The sequence below is a fragment of the Diceros bicornis genome, chromosome 15 (genome assembly GCF_020826845.1).
Source record: "Diceros bicornis minor isolate mBicDic1 chromosome 15, mDicBic1.mat.cur, whole genome shotgun sequence".
Classification (NCBI taxonomy): domain Eukaryota; kingdom Metazoa; phylum Chordata; class Mammalia; order Perissodactyla; family Rhinocerotidae; genus Diceros; species Diceros bicornis.
Window position 1 is genome coordinate 31,679,786 of NC_080754.1, and position 17,143 is coordinate 31,696,928.

At 39.5% G+C, this 17,143-nt stretch overlaps 1 protein-coding gene across 1 annotated transcript in view; it reads left to right on the plus strand.

The window, feature by feature from the left end:
• Positions 1–6,586: 6,586 nt before the first annotated feature.
• The window catches only part of ATP13A5 (ATPase 13A5), a 110,436-nt gene continuing 99,879 nt past the window's right edge, over positions 6,587–17,143 (plus strand). The window contains exon 1 of the mRNA XM_058555609.1: positions 6,587–6,649. Coding sequence (XP_058411592.1) covers positions 6,587–6,649 — 63 coding nt within the window. The remainder of the gene's footprint in view (positions 6,650–17,143) is intronic.

Sequence of the window (17,143 nt, forward strand, 5' to 3'; positions counted from 1 at the left end):
GGGCAGGGTCTGTGTGTCGTTCATCTCTGGATTCTCATTTTAGAACCTAGAACAGTGATTTGCATATGGCAGCTTTCCACAAGTGTGGGCAGAATTAAACTGAGGAGAGCTGAAGAGGTTGGTAAGGAGCTACTATTACACCTCCAAGGGATGCTTCCTGCCAACAATGTAAAATCTAATTCCTTGGCTAGACAGTTCAGATTTCCACCCCCTGGCTCCAAGCTCCAATTTAGTTATCTAGTTTTTTCTTCCAAGGTTCTTTCTCAAAAAGAGTAAAACAGAGTGCACATTGTGAGTTGAAATATCTGTGTATGGTAAGTGCAAAGTTTAGTTCATACTTGAAATATATCACTGGATTTGAACAATATCTTTAAAATTGAAATTTATTTTTCTTTTCAAATTTTTAATTATTTATTTTAAAACTAAAGAGTGGGTCAAGAAAATAAAGTGTTACATCAGTAGAACAATTTGATAATTGTCCAAATTTTATCTTTTGCAAGTGTTTTGATTTTATTAAAATTCATTTATTAGTTACTGCAACGTTACTATGAATTACAATGTATGCATTTTTTTCTCCTTTTGTAAAAATACATTACTATAATTAAAAAGTATTACTCCATTACTTCTTTCTTTATGTAGAGTAGTATTTGTTTTATTCTTTATTTTATTTTACTTTTTATGTACTTTTCCTTTGGTGAGGAAGATTACACCTGAGCTAACATCTGTTGCCAATCCTCCTCTTTTTGCTGAGGAAAATTGGCCCTGAGCTAAGATCTTTGCCCATCTTCCTCTATTTTATATGTGGGACACCTGCCACAGCATGGCTTGATGAGCAGTGCATAGGTCCGCACCCAGGATCCGAACCTGTGAACCCTGGGCTGCCAAAGCTGGGCACAGGAGATTAACCACTACGCCACCAGGCCAGCCCCTATTCTTTATTTTTTAAAATTCTTTTTACCTGCATAATTATGCATACAAAACCCAATAAAAGATCATTTTAGTGTCTATGTTTATTTTCTAGCTATTGTTGTTATTTATTTCCTTTCACAAATTGAAAAACATCTGTCATATAGAGGAAGAGATGTAAAGACTGATCTGCTCTGGGTGCCAAATACTCTAGGACCACACCACTGTCTCTCTACCTCAAATCCTATGACTTTGCCCCTTGCGTATACTGCCCTAGGCACACTGGCTTCCTTCCTGGCCCACAACTTCAGAGTTTTGACATTTGATATTCCCTTTGCCTGGAATCCTCTTTCCCAGGTAGTCACGTGCCTTAGTTCAAACGTCACCTTGTCAGTAATACCTTCCTTGACCACCCAATTTATTTATTTATTTATTTATTTTAATTTTTTGTTTATTGCAGTAACATTGGTTTATAACATTGTAAAAATTTCAGGTGTACATCATTATACTTCTATTTCTGCATAGATTACATCATGTTCACCACCCAAATACTAATTACAACCCATCACCACATCCATGTGCCGAATTATCCCTTTCACCCTCCTCCCTCCCCCCCTCCCCTCTGGTAACCACCAATCCAATCTCTGTCTCTATGTGTTTGTTTATTGTTGTTATTATCTACTACTTAATGAAGGAAATCATACGGTATTTGACCTTCTCCCTCTGACTTATTTCACTTTGCATTATACCCTCAATGTCCATCCATGTTGTCACAAATGGCTGGATTTCATCGTTTCTTATGGCTGAGTAGTATTCCATTGTGTGTATATATCACATCTTCTTTATCCATTTGTCCCTTGATAGGCACTTAGGTTGCTTCCAAGTCTTGGCTATTGTGAATAACGCTGCAATGAACACAGGGGTGCATGTATCTTGATGCATTGGTGTTTTCAAGTTCTTTGGATAAATACCCAGCAGTGGAATAGCTGGATCATATGGTAGTTCTATCCTTGATTTTTTGAGGAATCCCCATACTGTTTTCCATAGTGGCTGCACCAGTTTGCACTCGCACCAGCAGTGTATGAGAGTTCCCTTCTCTCCACATCCTCTCCAACACATGTTGTTTCCTGTCTTGTTAATTATAGCCATTCTGACGGGAGTGAGGTGATATCTCATTGTAGTTTTGATTTGCATTTCCCTGATAGTTAGTGATTTTGAACATCTTTTCATGTGTCTGTTGGCCATCTGTATATCTTCTTTGAAGAAATGTCTGTTCAGGTCTTTTGCCCATTTTTTAATTGGGTTTTTTTGTTGTTGAGATGCATGAGTTCTTTATATATTTTGGAGATTAAGCCCTTATCAGATGTATGGTTTGCAAATATCTTCTCCCAATTGTTAGGTTGTCTTTTCGTTTTGTTGATGGTTTCCTTTGCTGTGCAGAAACTTTTTAGTTTGATGTAGTCCCATTTGTTTATTTTTTCTATTGTTTCTCTTGCCCGGTCAGACAAGGTGTTTGAAAAGATGTTGCTAAGACCGATGTCGAAGAGCATACTGCCTATGTTTTCTTCTAGAAGTTTCACAGTTTCAGGTCTTACATTCAAGTCTTTAATCCATTTGGAGTTAATTTTTGTGTATGGTGTAAGGTAAGGGTCTACTTTCATTTTTTTGCATGTGGCTATCCAGTTTTCCCAACACCATTTGTTGAAGAGACTTTCTTTTCCCCATTGTATGTTCTTGGCTCCTTTGTCAAAGATTAGCTGTCCATAGATGTGTGGGTTTATTTCTGCGGTTTCGATTTTATTCCATTGATCTGTGTGTCTGTTTTTGTGCCAGTATCATGCTGTATTGGTTACTATAGCTTTGTAGTATATTTTGAAATCAGGGAGTGTGATACCTCCAGCTTTGTTCTTTTTTCTCAGGATTCCTTTAGCTATTCGGGGTCTTTTGTTGCTCCATATAAATTTTAGGATTCTTTGTTCTATTTCTGTGAAAAATGTTGTTGGAACTTTGATAGGGATTGCATTGAATCTATAGATGGCTTTAGGAAGTATGGACATCTTAACTATGTTAATTCTTCCAATCCAAGAGCATGGAATATCTTTCCATTTCTTTGTGTCTTCTTCAATTTCTTTCAGAAATGTTTTATAGTTTTCGGTGTACAGATCTTTCACCTCTTTGTTGACCACCCAATTTAAAATGCAACTCCTTTTCATGTGCCTGTTGGCCATCTGTATATCTTTTTTGGAAAAATGTCAGTTTATATCCTCTATCCATTCTTTGATTGAGTTGTTCATTTTTTTGCTGTTGAGTTGTATGAGTTCTTCATATATTTTGGAAATTAACTCCTTGTTGGATATATGATTTGCAAATATTTTCACCCAAGATATTCAAAATCACTAATTATTAGGGAAATGCAAATCAAAACTATTGAGATATCACCTCACACCCAACAAAATGGCTATAATTAACAAGACAAGAAATAACAAGTGTTGGAGAAGATGTGGAGAAAAGGGAACCCTCATACACTGATGGTGGGAATGCAAACTGGTGCAGCCACTACGGAGAACAGTATGGAGATTCCTCAAAAAATGTAAAATAGAAATACCATATGATCCAGCTATCCCACTACTAGGTAGTTATCCAAAGAACATGAAATCAACAATTCAAAAAGATTTATGCATCCTTATGCTCATTGCAGCATTATTTGCAATAGCCAAGACATGGAAGCAACCCAAGTGCCCATCAACTGATGAATAGATAAAGAAGATGTGGTATATATATACAACTCAGCCATAAAAAAGACAAAATCGTGCCATTTGCAACAACACGGATGGGCCTTGAGTGTATTATGCTAAGTGAAATAAGCCATACAGAGAAAGACAAACACCATATGATCTCGCTCATATGTGGAACATAAACACATGGATAAAGAGAACAGATTAGCAGTTACTAGAGGGGAAGGGGATGGGAGGAAGCCAAAAGGGGTAGAGGGGCACATATGTATGGTGACGGATAAAAACTAGACTATTGGTGGTGAACACAATGCAGTCTATACAGAAACTGAAATATAACGATGTACATCTGAAATTACACAATGTTATAAGCCAATATGACCTCAATAAAAAGAAATGCAATTTCTCACCTCATCTACCCCCCAGCTCCCCTCACTCTTGACCTCCTAACATTGCCTATTCACATTTCTAGCCTTATTTCTCTCTGTGGAAATATCACTATCTGACCAACTGTGAATTTTACTTGTTTATCTGTTTTGTCAGTCTTTCCCACTGAAATGTCAGCTCCATGGGGCAGTGACTTTTGTCTGTTTTGACCACTGCTGTGTTCCCAACACCTTCACCAGTGCATTATAGAAAGTAAGCATTCAATGCGTATTTGTTCAACAAATTAATGAAGAACTATAAAATGAAGGGATTGGACCAGATAAGGGACAAGTAAAACCAGAGTTAAGTAAAATTTTTTTCACACCTGCATACACGTATTATTCTCGAGAGGAGAAAATCTACACATTTCATCCGTTTCTCAAAGTTCTCTGTGACCCCGCAAAAGCGAATAAGCCACAGGACTCGACACCTTGGTAAATCATGTGAGCTGCTGGATTCTGAACCTCTCTCTCTCATAGCCCTTTATCTGTCTGTCCCCTGTGGATTGTTCCATTTTTTCCCCTTTAGGGGAGTCCCATTTTTGTCCTGTTTCCTTACTAGCCTGTGAACTCACTGAGGGCAAGATTAGCTTCGGATTCATTTCTGCCCCCCCTTCAGTCTTAACTCTGATCTGAGAGCTTAGAAGCTGTTTGTTAAATGACATGATGTAATCTATGCAGAAACATGATGTAGTCTATGCAGAAATAGAAGTATAATGATGTACACCTGAAATTTTTACAATGTTATAAACCAATGTTACTGCAATAAACAAAAAATTAAAAAAAAAAAGATGCTGTTTGCTAAATGAATTAACAGGACAGGAACAAGCTGAGGAGTAATAATAGAAGCCCCCTTTCACAGTTTGGACTCTTTTTTTGTCCCCAGATAGGATATGATTTTACTTCTACTCCTCTGAGTTTTGACACACTTACCAAATTCTCAATTTGCTGATCTCCTAGATAGAAATTTAAGGTAGAGCAGGAAAGGCCAAACCATGCCCTCACCTTGAAGAGCCCATGGTTGTGTTTCCTAAAGGGAGCTCCTTCTGCTCTGTTCCGCTCTGTAGAGAACATGTGGGTTGTTTTGGTGCAGTGGTGATTAGGGTTGGAAGCGACAAGTGTTGGTTGGCTCTGCCTATAAACAGATTGCGTGCAATTAAAGAGTGGACATATGCCCACATCTTTGAATCCATATTTCAGATGAAGGATTAGTCATGTACGGAAATTCGAGTTTTTTCCTAACCTTGTGTTTGTTGCAAAGAGCTCACAAGGTCACTCAATCAGATATCACGGGCCACTCCACTCCCCGTCACCCAATATTAGGGCCTCTCATGTACGCTCCCCCCGAGTCTGCAATAACCCAGGTCTTCTTCACTTCTGCCTTGTATAGCAGTCACCTCCGAATGGAGTCACCACCTCTTTCACCAGACTCTGAGTCCCCTAAGGAAAAAGATCCGATCTGATCCATCACTTTACCCCACACTAGGATCATCATAGGGTCAGCGTGGGAGAGACTGCCAGATGACCACCAAATTCATTTCTTCTTCTTCCTGGGACACAGCTGGACCACATTTCCTAGTCAACTCTGCAGTTAGGTATGGTCATCTGACTGAGTCCTAGCCAATCTTCTAGCGCAAGTACAGAGTATCTCTTCCAGGACTAGTCCACAGAAAACTTCACTGACTATCCTCCATGCATTCCCTCTTTTGTATAATCACAGCAGCCTCAAGTCACGTGTTGAAGATGGTGGAGCCATAAGATGGAAGCCTGAGTCTCTGATTCAAATTATTACTATAGGTTACCTTTTAAAAGTTTCTTTCTTCTTGATTAGCGTTATGATTATGACGATGATGATCTATCTCTTATTGTGATGAGTGCCTTTTACAAATATTATCTTAGATCCTCATGTCAACTCTGTAATTATTATTGACATTTTATGTACTAGAAAACCTAAAATTCAGATTTGAAGTGATTTATCCAGGGTCATCTGCAGAGCAGGGATTAGAATTCAGATTTTTCTGATTCCAAAATGATTCTGACATTCCTCATCATGAGCCAACCTCCCTTCCTTCAATTCTCATTGTCACCCCCAATATGCCCATTACTTTTCCAAAATCCGCAGGGGTTTCATTCATTTCTCACTGGTTAATCCTTTTGTCTCAGGTTTTTGGCAAAATGGTCATTACCATTCATTGGCTGAAACATTTATATGCACCTCATGAAATTATTTGTCTTTCCAGTTCAACAACTTAAGTCTGAAGGCACTCACATCTAGCTCAGCAAATAAACACTAGGAAGGAAAGAAAACACAACAAGCAGATAGATTAACAGATCAATCCTGTGGCCAGGAGAGTATTTCCTTTTTCCTTTGTTAGCCTAATAGGCGAGGTGTGTGCTAAGAGGTTTAAAAGCACCTGAGAACAGCAATGACGGTAGTGACTGTTCTGAGTTCACATAAGCCCCGGTGGTTTTGACATTTCCCCAAGGAGTTAGCCAGGAGGGACCTTAAGAGGTCTGGTTTAGATGGAGGAGAAGAGTAAGAAGAACCATCAGGCTTTGCTGAACCCAGGAGAGGAGGATGAACTGGTGAGTCCTCTTCTGTTTTTATTTTGTCTTCTCAAAGACCATGAACTCTGGGAGTGGGCTATGGGGATGGTTCCGGCTTTAGAACCTAGAGAGGTTCAAGTCTGGTCAGGATCCTCCAGGGCCCTGGGCACTGCTTTAGAGTGAAGGAAACTGCAGGCGCTGAGAAAGACGTGTCTTCTAGAGGATAGCGTTTTGCAGGGTATGCAATTGGAGTACACACATACGGTGCTCCTTGAGGTGTTCCCCCCTTATCATCTGGGGCTCCATGTAATTGGACAAACTCTGGCAAAAACTGAAACTCTTTATTTTTTTAAATCTTATGTTTTTAGTACATCTGCATAACTCAGGCTCAGAGTGCTTTGGGCTGGAGTCATGCCTTGTAAGAGGATAGAGAGGTTTTAAGCACCAACTACTGAAGAAGGAATAGAGGGTGGCCTGGGATTTAGCACAGATGAAAAAAAAAAAGTCCTTTCACTTCAATTCTTTTCCCCTGCTGCCTCTTCCACCAACCATACATAAATCTTAAAAAATAATAATCAAAAGCTTGAAAACTCCTACAGAGTCTATTTGGTGCTGATGACTTTACGTTTATTATTTTATTTGATCCTCAGAACTCAGTGATGAAGAAAGTAGTCCTATTTCATAGGAAAGAAATCTGAAACCAAAGAGGTTAAGTAACTTGCCCAAGGTCCTCAGCCTGCAAAGGACAGATTGGGAATCCAGCCCACTCCTTCCTCTCTCACGCCATGCTTCTGGCACGGCAATAGTGTCCCTAGTTAGGCAATGAGCAAGTTTGGCAAAAAGAGAGGGGGATGGGACACAGAGTGGGTGCACTGCGGGGGCAGAAAGGAACCCAGAAGATCTGGTTCATATATCAGAAGGGTGTCAATTTCCTGCCAAGCCTCCCCGCTTCCCTATGAGATGTGTGGGAAATCCATCCTCGCCCTCTCTCCACCTCCCCTTGTTTGTTAACCTAAGGAAAATGAGTGGTTTCATAAACACCTATGCTGTCTGATAAGGCAGCCACTTGCCACATGCAGGTTTTGAGCACTACAAAAGTAGCTGGTCCCAGTTGAAATGTGCTGTAGTGTAAAATACACAATTTTGAAGACGTAGTAAAAAAAAATGTAAAATATCTCGTTAATAATTTTTGTATTGGTTACACTCAAAATGATAATGTTTTGGATATGTTGGGTTAAACAAAATATATTATGAAAATTTATTTTACTGTTTCTTTTTACTTCTTCAGTGTGGCTGCTAGGAAATTTTGAATTACAAACGTGGCTCACATTGGTGTCTTGTTATTATTGCACCATGCTGATCTTGACAATGGTATAGCACTTTAAAATCTTCAGACTGAAGGGATTCAAAGAATTACAAGCTATCAGTTGTGTTCACTGCTGAACAACTCTGTGCCAGTTCAAATGTTTTCTCAACAAGTAGATGAATGTTCATGAAAATCTTTGATTGCTCTTTATTTTTCTCTAACTGGGTACAGTATTTGTAGTTTATAGCCTAGTATTTTAATTTTCTTAATCACAGAGGGGACATGGGTATCAAAGGATTAAATAATGGGCCAGGCATCATAGTTTCCTTTGTTTTTGTTGGTGATCAAACACTTCTAGAGATAGTCACCAAAAAATTTTATTAGAAATCCTACTAGGTTTATAAATCTTGCTTGTGAGCTTGTGCAGAGAGCACAGATGCAAATTCTACCCGAGTGAGGAATCAGGAAACTCAGGTAGGTAGGCCTGGCTGGGGCAGGGGTGACCTAGGTACACAAGCTGAAGAGAAGCTGCTACCTGGCTCCTGGCAAATTCCGTCCTTCAAGTCAACAGGCCCAGTGCTGTGTTTAGAGTTTGAAAGCGAAGCCAGAAATTTGTGTACTTACGTGAAATAGCCTTATTATAAATTTTGGAAACAAATTCATTTTTTTTTTTTTTTTTAAGATAGCTGTAGGCCAAACTAAACCTGGGCCTAGTCTAGTCCGAGCCTTTGGGGACTGTAAGTCTGTGACTTTTACAACCTCTCCCTGCTTGTTCTTACTTTCTCTAAGGTTCCCCATGGCCCAACCTGACTTCTACTTGGCATTCATCCTTTCAAGTGAACCATCACTTGTGATTGTACGAGAGGATTTGAGGTGGAAACTACATACTGTTGGGGCAAATAATAAATTCTTTCTATCAAACTCCCACAAAGAACCTCGGTGGGTGGGGATTGCCTAGGAAATTGTTCAAGAGCAGTCTTGGGTCATTTTGCTGAGCTCAGCACAGATATAAAGTATTGCATTAGCCCGCAGAGTTGAACCGTGTTGTCATTCCTGTCCCCTGTTCTCTGGTCCCAACACCTCCAGGAGGGGAGAGCAGCTAAAACTTACTGTGCCGGGCACGGTGCTGGGCTCTTGAGAAAGAGTATTTCACATCACCCTCACAACAGCCCATATGGTAGATGCCCTCACTGTATAGGCCTTTATTGTCCTTCCCAAACTTCTCCTTCCCACTCTTCACCCTCCCCACCACTACCTAGCTTGAATAGTCTCCTTTTCCTTCACCTGTCTTTTTTCTAAAACTTTGCCCCGCCCAAGTGTTTCATCAGCCCCTTCACTTGCAGTCAGCTTTCCTTGTCTTCTCTTAAGGTCCTTTCAGGATCCACAGATTCACTAATAGCCCTCAGGATCCTTCACAACACCAGACCACCGTAAATGAACCTAGAGCTCTCAGGCTATATAGCTCCGTGCCTGATGGAATGGGTTTTGGTCTCAGGCAGACCTCGGTTTGACCTGTTGGGTGAGTTATTTAACCTCTTTGAGTCACTTGTAAAATGGAGATAGTAATACCTACCATTTGGAGTCATGGTGAGGATTAAATGAGGTAATATAGCCTTTCTAAAAATATCTTCTGTAGAATAATATTGTTAATAGGCATTATATAAAAATTCTCCTTTTTCTTCCTATCAATAAGGTTTGATAAATACTTGGTGAAACAACGAGGCAGATAACAGCAGAGCCTCTCAGAGCCTTTAATACATTACAGGTGTTGTGAATTTCTAAGAGAGGCATTACAGTGTGCTCTATTTCCCACGCTTCTGTATCCATGGAGTCCTTCCTGTGTGTGTGTGTGTTTGTGTGTCTGTAGGTTCTCTCATGACTACTGTTTCATGGAACTACCATAGGAAAGGTTGGAATGTTCTCAATGAACGACAGCTATTGTTTTCTCATTATTACCTTTCTGGGAGGAAAAAAGTCATTATATCTCTCCTCAGCCAGGCACGTCTGGAGGCACACCATGTGCATGTCAGCCTCTGTTTCAGAGTCTTCTCTGGCCGCACTTGCTGCATTTACTTTCTGGAGATGGTCTTGATTCTGCCCCTGAGACACAAGTGCTGTTATTCATATCAGTTGCAAAGCCCATCCATTCCATCTGTGCTCCCCCACTGTACAGACACCCACCAACTCAGTGTCAAAATTACAAGTGGGAGCAGCCCCAGAAGGCAAAATGGCTAGTTGGTGTGGGGGACACAGGTTTGACAGGAGAGCACTTCACTTCGTGGTAGCTTTTTTCTGGGAAACAGTGGAAGAGCCCGGGGCTCTAAGACAGTAGATCTGGGCTTTAAAGTCTCCACCGCTAACTGGGTGGTTGCGGGCATCTTTTCAGACCTTGCTAGTTGCCTGAGAACAACATCCCTTATATCTCCTGACTCACAAGGTTTGCGAGTCACATATGAAATGTGGGAAGTGCTGTGAAAATGTAAAAGGTTCGTTTACATCCAAGGAGTCAGGAATTACGATGTGCAATTTGAAAAATGCAGGAATACTTGTATTAAGTGAGATTGATGTTGAGAATATTTCCCCTTTCTCTAACCAAACTTGGAGAAAGATAACTGTTTGAGGTCTACCATTATAAAAACAAATAATATGTGAAAATTATTTTAAACAATGTCATGTATTCCTCATCTTCCACTAAAGGACAAAAAAAAAAACGCTCAAAGGATTAAAATTGAAAATTAAAAAGCAAGTCCTGTTGGCTCTCTCCTGTCTGCCATCAACATTCAAACGAAGAGCTTGGATGAAGGCTAGCTTATCTAATCTTCAACTGACACCTTGCAATGAGGGAGAGATAACAATATTGGTGACAGAATCAAGATTCAAAAAGTTTTCTCAATGGGATTGTAGGAGAGAAATGGGCAAAATGCAGTGTAACAGGCCTCAGTGTTGAGTTTTTGTTTTAAGTCATCATCAGAATACAAGGTGAGGGTGTCAATGACTTGGGCTTAGTCGCTATGCATGAAAAAGTAATTGAAGGGCTTTATTTGGTTATGGATGAATTTTAGTTGCCAATGTGACATAGCTATAAAAAAAATTAGTCCTTGGATGTCTTAATAGAAGTCTATTCTGCCTAATAGAAGAAGTAATAGTCCTGCTAAAATCTGTCTCATTTAAGAGACTTCCAGGGAGTTATATTTAATTCTAAGATTCACACAAGAAGTATAGTGTGTTTGGAGGAATATCTGCATGTCACAAATAAGAACTGTTTATGAGACTTTGGGAATAATTCCCCAAAGAACAGTAATGGCGGTTGTCTTCCAATAGTTGAGTGGCTGATGTGGAGAACAGAGTAGAGGTTGGCAGATTCCAACTTGATTTATTTTCCTTATGGAAGAACTTCCTAACCATCTGTGGTGGCAGAATCTTAACAAGACACCCCTCCAATGATCTTTGCCCTCCAGTGGAGCATGAGCGGAACCTGTATATATCATGAGCTATAATTCCTGTGTTATATTATATGGCAAAAAGGGATTTTACATATGTAGTCAACGTGGACTCAGCTGAGTTAATCAAAAGGGAGATTGTTTGGATGGGCCTGAGCTAATCAGGTGAGCCCAGAAAGAGACTGGGCCCTGCCCGAAGTTAGAGATTTAAAGAGGGAGAGGGATTTGATGCAAGGGAGGTTTTCTGTTGCATTTTTGAAGATAGAAGGTTCAGTGTGGCAAGGAACTCTGAGCAGTCTCTAAGAAATGAGAGTAGCTTCTGGCTGACAACCAGCAAGAGAACGAGGGCCTCTGCCCTCAAGCTACAAGCAACTGAATCCTGCCAACAACCATGTGATCTTGAAAGAGGTTCTTGATCTCCAGAAGGAACACAGCCTAGACAACACTGATTTCAGTCGTGTGAGATGCTGAGCAGAGGACCCAGCTAACTAGACTTCCACCCACGGAAACTGTGAGATAATAAATTCGTGTTGTTTTAAGCCACTAAGTTTGTTATGCCGCAAAAGAAAACCATCATAGCTATCCAACAAGGGAAGGTGTGGCCCTGTAAGTTATAAGCAGCCTATCTTAAGCAGACAATAGATGCTCATCTGTGAGAATGGTGTACAGCCATTTTTTCTGAAAGGAATTTGAACCAAATAATTTCTGGAACATCCCTCTTGTTTAGTGATGCTCTTAGTCCGTGAAGAAACATTAACAGAATATTCCATGTTGCCCCTTGTCCTTGATCTAGGGCAAATTCTGGTTCCAGAAATTGTCCCTGCAAATCAGCCCATGCATCTCATTGCCTTTTAATCCACACTTACTGCTCTCTCACCATTGACTTCATCAAACAAGGGTCCTTAGCTGCACTTTTACTTAGGAAGACTGCATGTGAGCACTTTTGTTATAGCAGTGCTGGTTGATTTTGTGGATGTGCCTGTAGCTGACAGTGATAATAGGTTCATCTCTTTGGTATCGGGTTTTGATTCACAATTCTAAAGGGTGAAAGGCCTTTCTTATTCCAGAAAAAAAGCATAAGGAGAAAATTTAAAAGGTCGAACTATTTCAATAATTATTTTGAACATCTTCAAGATTCAGTTTCTTTGATCTACAAATAGTAATAATTTATAAATATTATTATTATTAATACCTATTTTGATAAATAATAATGCCTATTTCATTGGGTGGTTGTGAGGATTAAATGGTACCTAAGTAAGTGCTCAAGAAAGATTAGTTCTGGGGTCGGTCCTGTGGTGTAGCGGTTAAGTGCGCACGCTCCGCTGCTGGCAGCCCGAGTTGGGATCCCAGGCATGCACTGACGCACCGCTTGTCAGGCCATGCTGTGGTGGCATCCCATATAAAAAAGTAGAGGAAGATAGGCACGGATGTTAGCCCAGGGCCAGTCTTCCTCAGCAAAAAGAGGAGGATTGGCATTGATATTAGCTGAGGGCTGATCTTCCTCACAAAAAAAAAAAAAAAAAAAAAAAAGATTAGTTCTTATTGTCAAATGTAGACAGAAGTAAAAATGACTCAACATATTTTAGCCCTACTCAAAGGGTACTCCATGGCAGAAATGCGGGGCAAAATATATGAAACTATAACTAGCAATGCTTAGTAATTAGTGATAACTAACACAAATTACCACAAGTGGCCAAACCAAACCAGTAATAGAAGGTTGAGGAACAATGACCATACTAACATGATCCGTTAACTCGAGACAACATTATTCTAACAGTAAGGAAAAGAACCTTGAAACATGGCAGAGTTAGAGATAAGAGAGCAGAGTTTTAAGACGTTCCTGCCATCTAACACATAAAGGAACACAATTTGGCATGTCCAGATAAAGACAACGAAGGGTAGATTGTGAATAATGAATAGAAAGTCGGTGCTGTGATTGTTGTTTGAAAGAAAGAAAGATAAAACATGATGAATTCTAGCCTCATAAAAGGACACAGAGATATTATCTCCTTAGCCATGATTCAAGGGACTAAAAGTTTGAAGTCTACACAGAAAAGGCTAGCTTACTCTAAGGCTATCAGAACATTCGCACCCATAGAAAAGCCTAACACATCACAGTAAAAAATTGGCATTGCCATTCACAGAAGGTAATTGTGGTACTGAGAGTTATTTGTGTTATGTCTTGGTTGAGTAAACAAATTTATAACTTTGTTCTGCGAAAATTTTGGTTTGAGTAAGTGAAAGTGTAATGAACTGTAACCAAAAATATCCATTCCAAAGGATTTGAATCACACACTACTATGCATGGTGGGCATGCAACAAATATTTTAAATGGATAAAGACATGAAAGGTGAAGATAAGGATAAAAGGATTTTTAAAAACTCAAAAGGACCTGTTCACAAGACCAGTCATGCATAAATGTTAGAGTGCTGGATGCAATGAAAATTCAGGAACGAGGACAGGTGGAGATCCCAGAGGATGGTTCCATATGACTAAGAGGATCCCACCAAAAGAGAATTTGGGGAAGAAACCATGTTTAGATGAAGCTGCATCCTGTAATTTTTCTTTCCTGAAGAATTTGGCCAATCTTAGTTCTGTCTCTGATAGTAGCTGTAAGAGCTATCTACGAAGAAAAAAAGAAGGGAAAATAATTTTAAAAGTGTCCCTTATGTGCTAGTATTTCATGTATGTTCTCATTTAATCCCCATGAGCTAGCCATTCAGATACCCATTTTACAACTGAGGAAATCGAGGCTCAGTTAAGTAACATACACAAGGTCACGTTACATGAGCATCAGAGGAAGGATGCTCTATTACACTGCTTACCCCTGTATGAGTGAAGAATGATTGTGCTGGTTTGCATGTGTATGTGCATATGTGTGTGTGTGCATGCACGCTCATGTATACAGTTAGTACATCTAGTTAATCCTTGAATGAATTTGGTGTTTATCCTAAAGCCTTTCTCCCAGTTTCATATATCTCAAAAGTGATCAGTTTTCTTTTCGGCCTGTATTTGACTTCAATTTTGACAATTTGTGCTCTCTGGGAAAAGCAAAAATTCCATTTAAGACATTGGATCAATCTTTTTGAAATTTTAGAAATACAGCTCATGGTTTTGGTAAACAGCATTTAGTTCTGAATATTGCCTGTGGTCAAATCATTTCACAATGAGTCCAATAGGACTAGCCACTTTTAATCTACTGAAATTTTGTTGAACTGTACATTACCCAAGCTAATATTAAATCTTAACACATGCTGTGTGCTCAAAATATCCCAGGAACTGTGCTAAGTTCTTTGCATGTATTATCTCATTAGTTTCTCACAAGAACTCTAGAAGATAGTGATTGTTACTATGCTCGTTCATCGAGGAGGATATTGAGTCATCAGAAGGAGAAAAGTGGATTGCCCAAGGTCACCCATGCAGTTAAGTGGTAAAGGTATGATTTGAACTTGGCTTTCTCATTCCATATCCCCAGCTTTTAACTGCTACACCAGACTACTTCTGTTGTGTTTTACAACCAGCCATGTTTTCACATGAGGAACCTAGAGTTCAGTGAATTTAAATCATTTACCCAGATCACATTAACTAGCAAGTGATGGAGGAAGGAGCAGATGTAAGAGCTACTAGAAGGCAATGGGGGTGAGATATGAACAACAGAGTCTCTGTCAATAGACCTGGATAGGGCTCTAAATTGTGACCTTAGGCACAACCTCTCTCAAAAGGCATGTGCGTGTTTCATTGTGCGTCCTAATCCAGGCTGCTTCCGCTGTACTCTATGTCTAGAAAAAGACCGTGAGGGCTGTGTCACTCTCCTGGTATCTGGAAAACAGAATTCTAGTGGGAAACAAAAAAGTGAGGGAACATCGCTGCTTAAAGAGAGTACACTTCAAGTCTACATGAAGATAGGCACAGCTTCTGTGTTACTCCACTTGACTCATAGGTGGTGGGAGATCTCAGTTTCTCACCCTGTGGAATGCAGTCTATTTCCTTTACCAGTCTTGACTCAGAATATCACAACTCAGAACTGAAATAGTCACCTGTCTCCTCCTTTGACTGAACCTATTATCAAAGTACCTGCCAACACTGACAGAAAGCCTGCTTTGTGCTCAACACCTTATGCCTCTCGTTTAACCTTAACAACTATTTTGCCAGGTATATGTTATTAATATTCCTTAAGTACAGAGATGGAAATTGAGACTTGGAGAAGTTTAAATCCTGAGGTCACATCATTAATAGGTGGCAAAACTCACTTTACTACAAGGAACTGTGTATAATGGGTTTGAGATTCTGATCCTTTCGCTCCTGTGTGCATACTTGTGTACACCTCATTTTCTTAGTTACTGTGGCTTGTAGTAAATCTTCTGCTCTGGTGGTGTAAGTCCTCCACATTTGTACTTTTTTTTTTTTTTTTTTGTGAGGAGATCAGCCCTGTGCTAACATCTGCCCTATCCTCCTCTTTTTTTTGCTGAGGAAGACTGGCCCTGGGCCAACATCCCTGTCTATCTTCCTCCACATTATATGGGACGCCACCACAGCATGGCCTGCCAAGCAGTGCATCGGTGCGCACCCAGGATCCGAACCGGTGAACCTCGGGCTGCTGCAGCGGAGCGCGTACACCCAACCCGCTTGCGCCACCGGGCCGGCCCCCACATTTGTACTTTTTAACAACTGGCTTGACTACTATAGTTCCTTTGCATTTCCATACCAATTTTAGAATTAGCTCATAAATTACCAAAAAAATGTCTGATGTGATTTTAAATGGGATTGTTAATGGATAATCCTCACACTTAATATATCTGTCTATTTATTTAGATCTTTGCTCTCAGCAATAATATGTAGTTTTCAGTTTAGAGATCTTTCAGAAGTTTGTTAGAACTATGGCAAGGTAATTAATGTTTTCTCTTGATGATATGACAAATTATTTTTAACTTCATTTTCAAACTGTTTGTTACTTGTATATACAAATACAATTGGTTGTTCTCTATTGACCCAGTATCCAGCAATCTTGATAAATTCACTTATTACCTCTGATAATTTGTTTGTACATTCTTTTGGATTACATAATCACATTATCTACTCATAAAGAGAGTTTAACTTCTTTTTTACAGCTTTATTGAGATATAATTGACATATAACATTGTATAAGTTTAAGATGTATAATATGTTGATTTGATATATTTAAATATTGTGAAATAATTAGCTAACACTGTAGTGTGAGCTAACACCTCCATCACCTCACATAATTACCATTTCTTTTTTGTGGTGAGAACATTTAAGATCTCCTCTCTTAGCAACTTTCAATTATATAGTACAGTATTGTTACTTGTTTTCCAAGTGTTGTAAAGTTTATTTCTTTTTCTTGCCCTATAGCACCGGTTAAGACTTCCAGCACTATATTGGATATTAGTGGTGATTGTTGATAATCTTATTTTGCTTGTGGCCTCAGCGGGGGTAATGTTCAATATTTCATCATTAAGCATGATGTTAGCTGATGCATGTTCCTATCTATTCCTAGTTTGCTGAGAAGTTTCATTTCCTTTTTTTTTATTGATGTTTTAATAGTTTATAACATTGTAAAATTTGGGGTTGTACATTTTTGTTTCTCCATCACTATATATATGTCTCCCTTCACCCGTTGTGCCCACCCGCTACCCCCGTTGCCTCTGGTAACCACAATACAGTTTTCTCTGTCCATGTGTTGGTTTATAGTCCACATATGAGTGAGATCATACAGTATTTATCTTTCTCTTTCTGGCTTATTTCACTTAACATAATACCCTCCAGGCC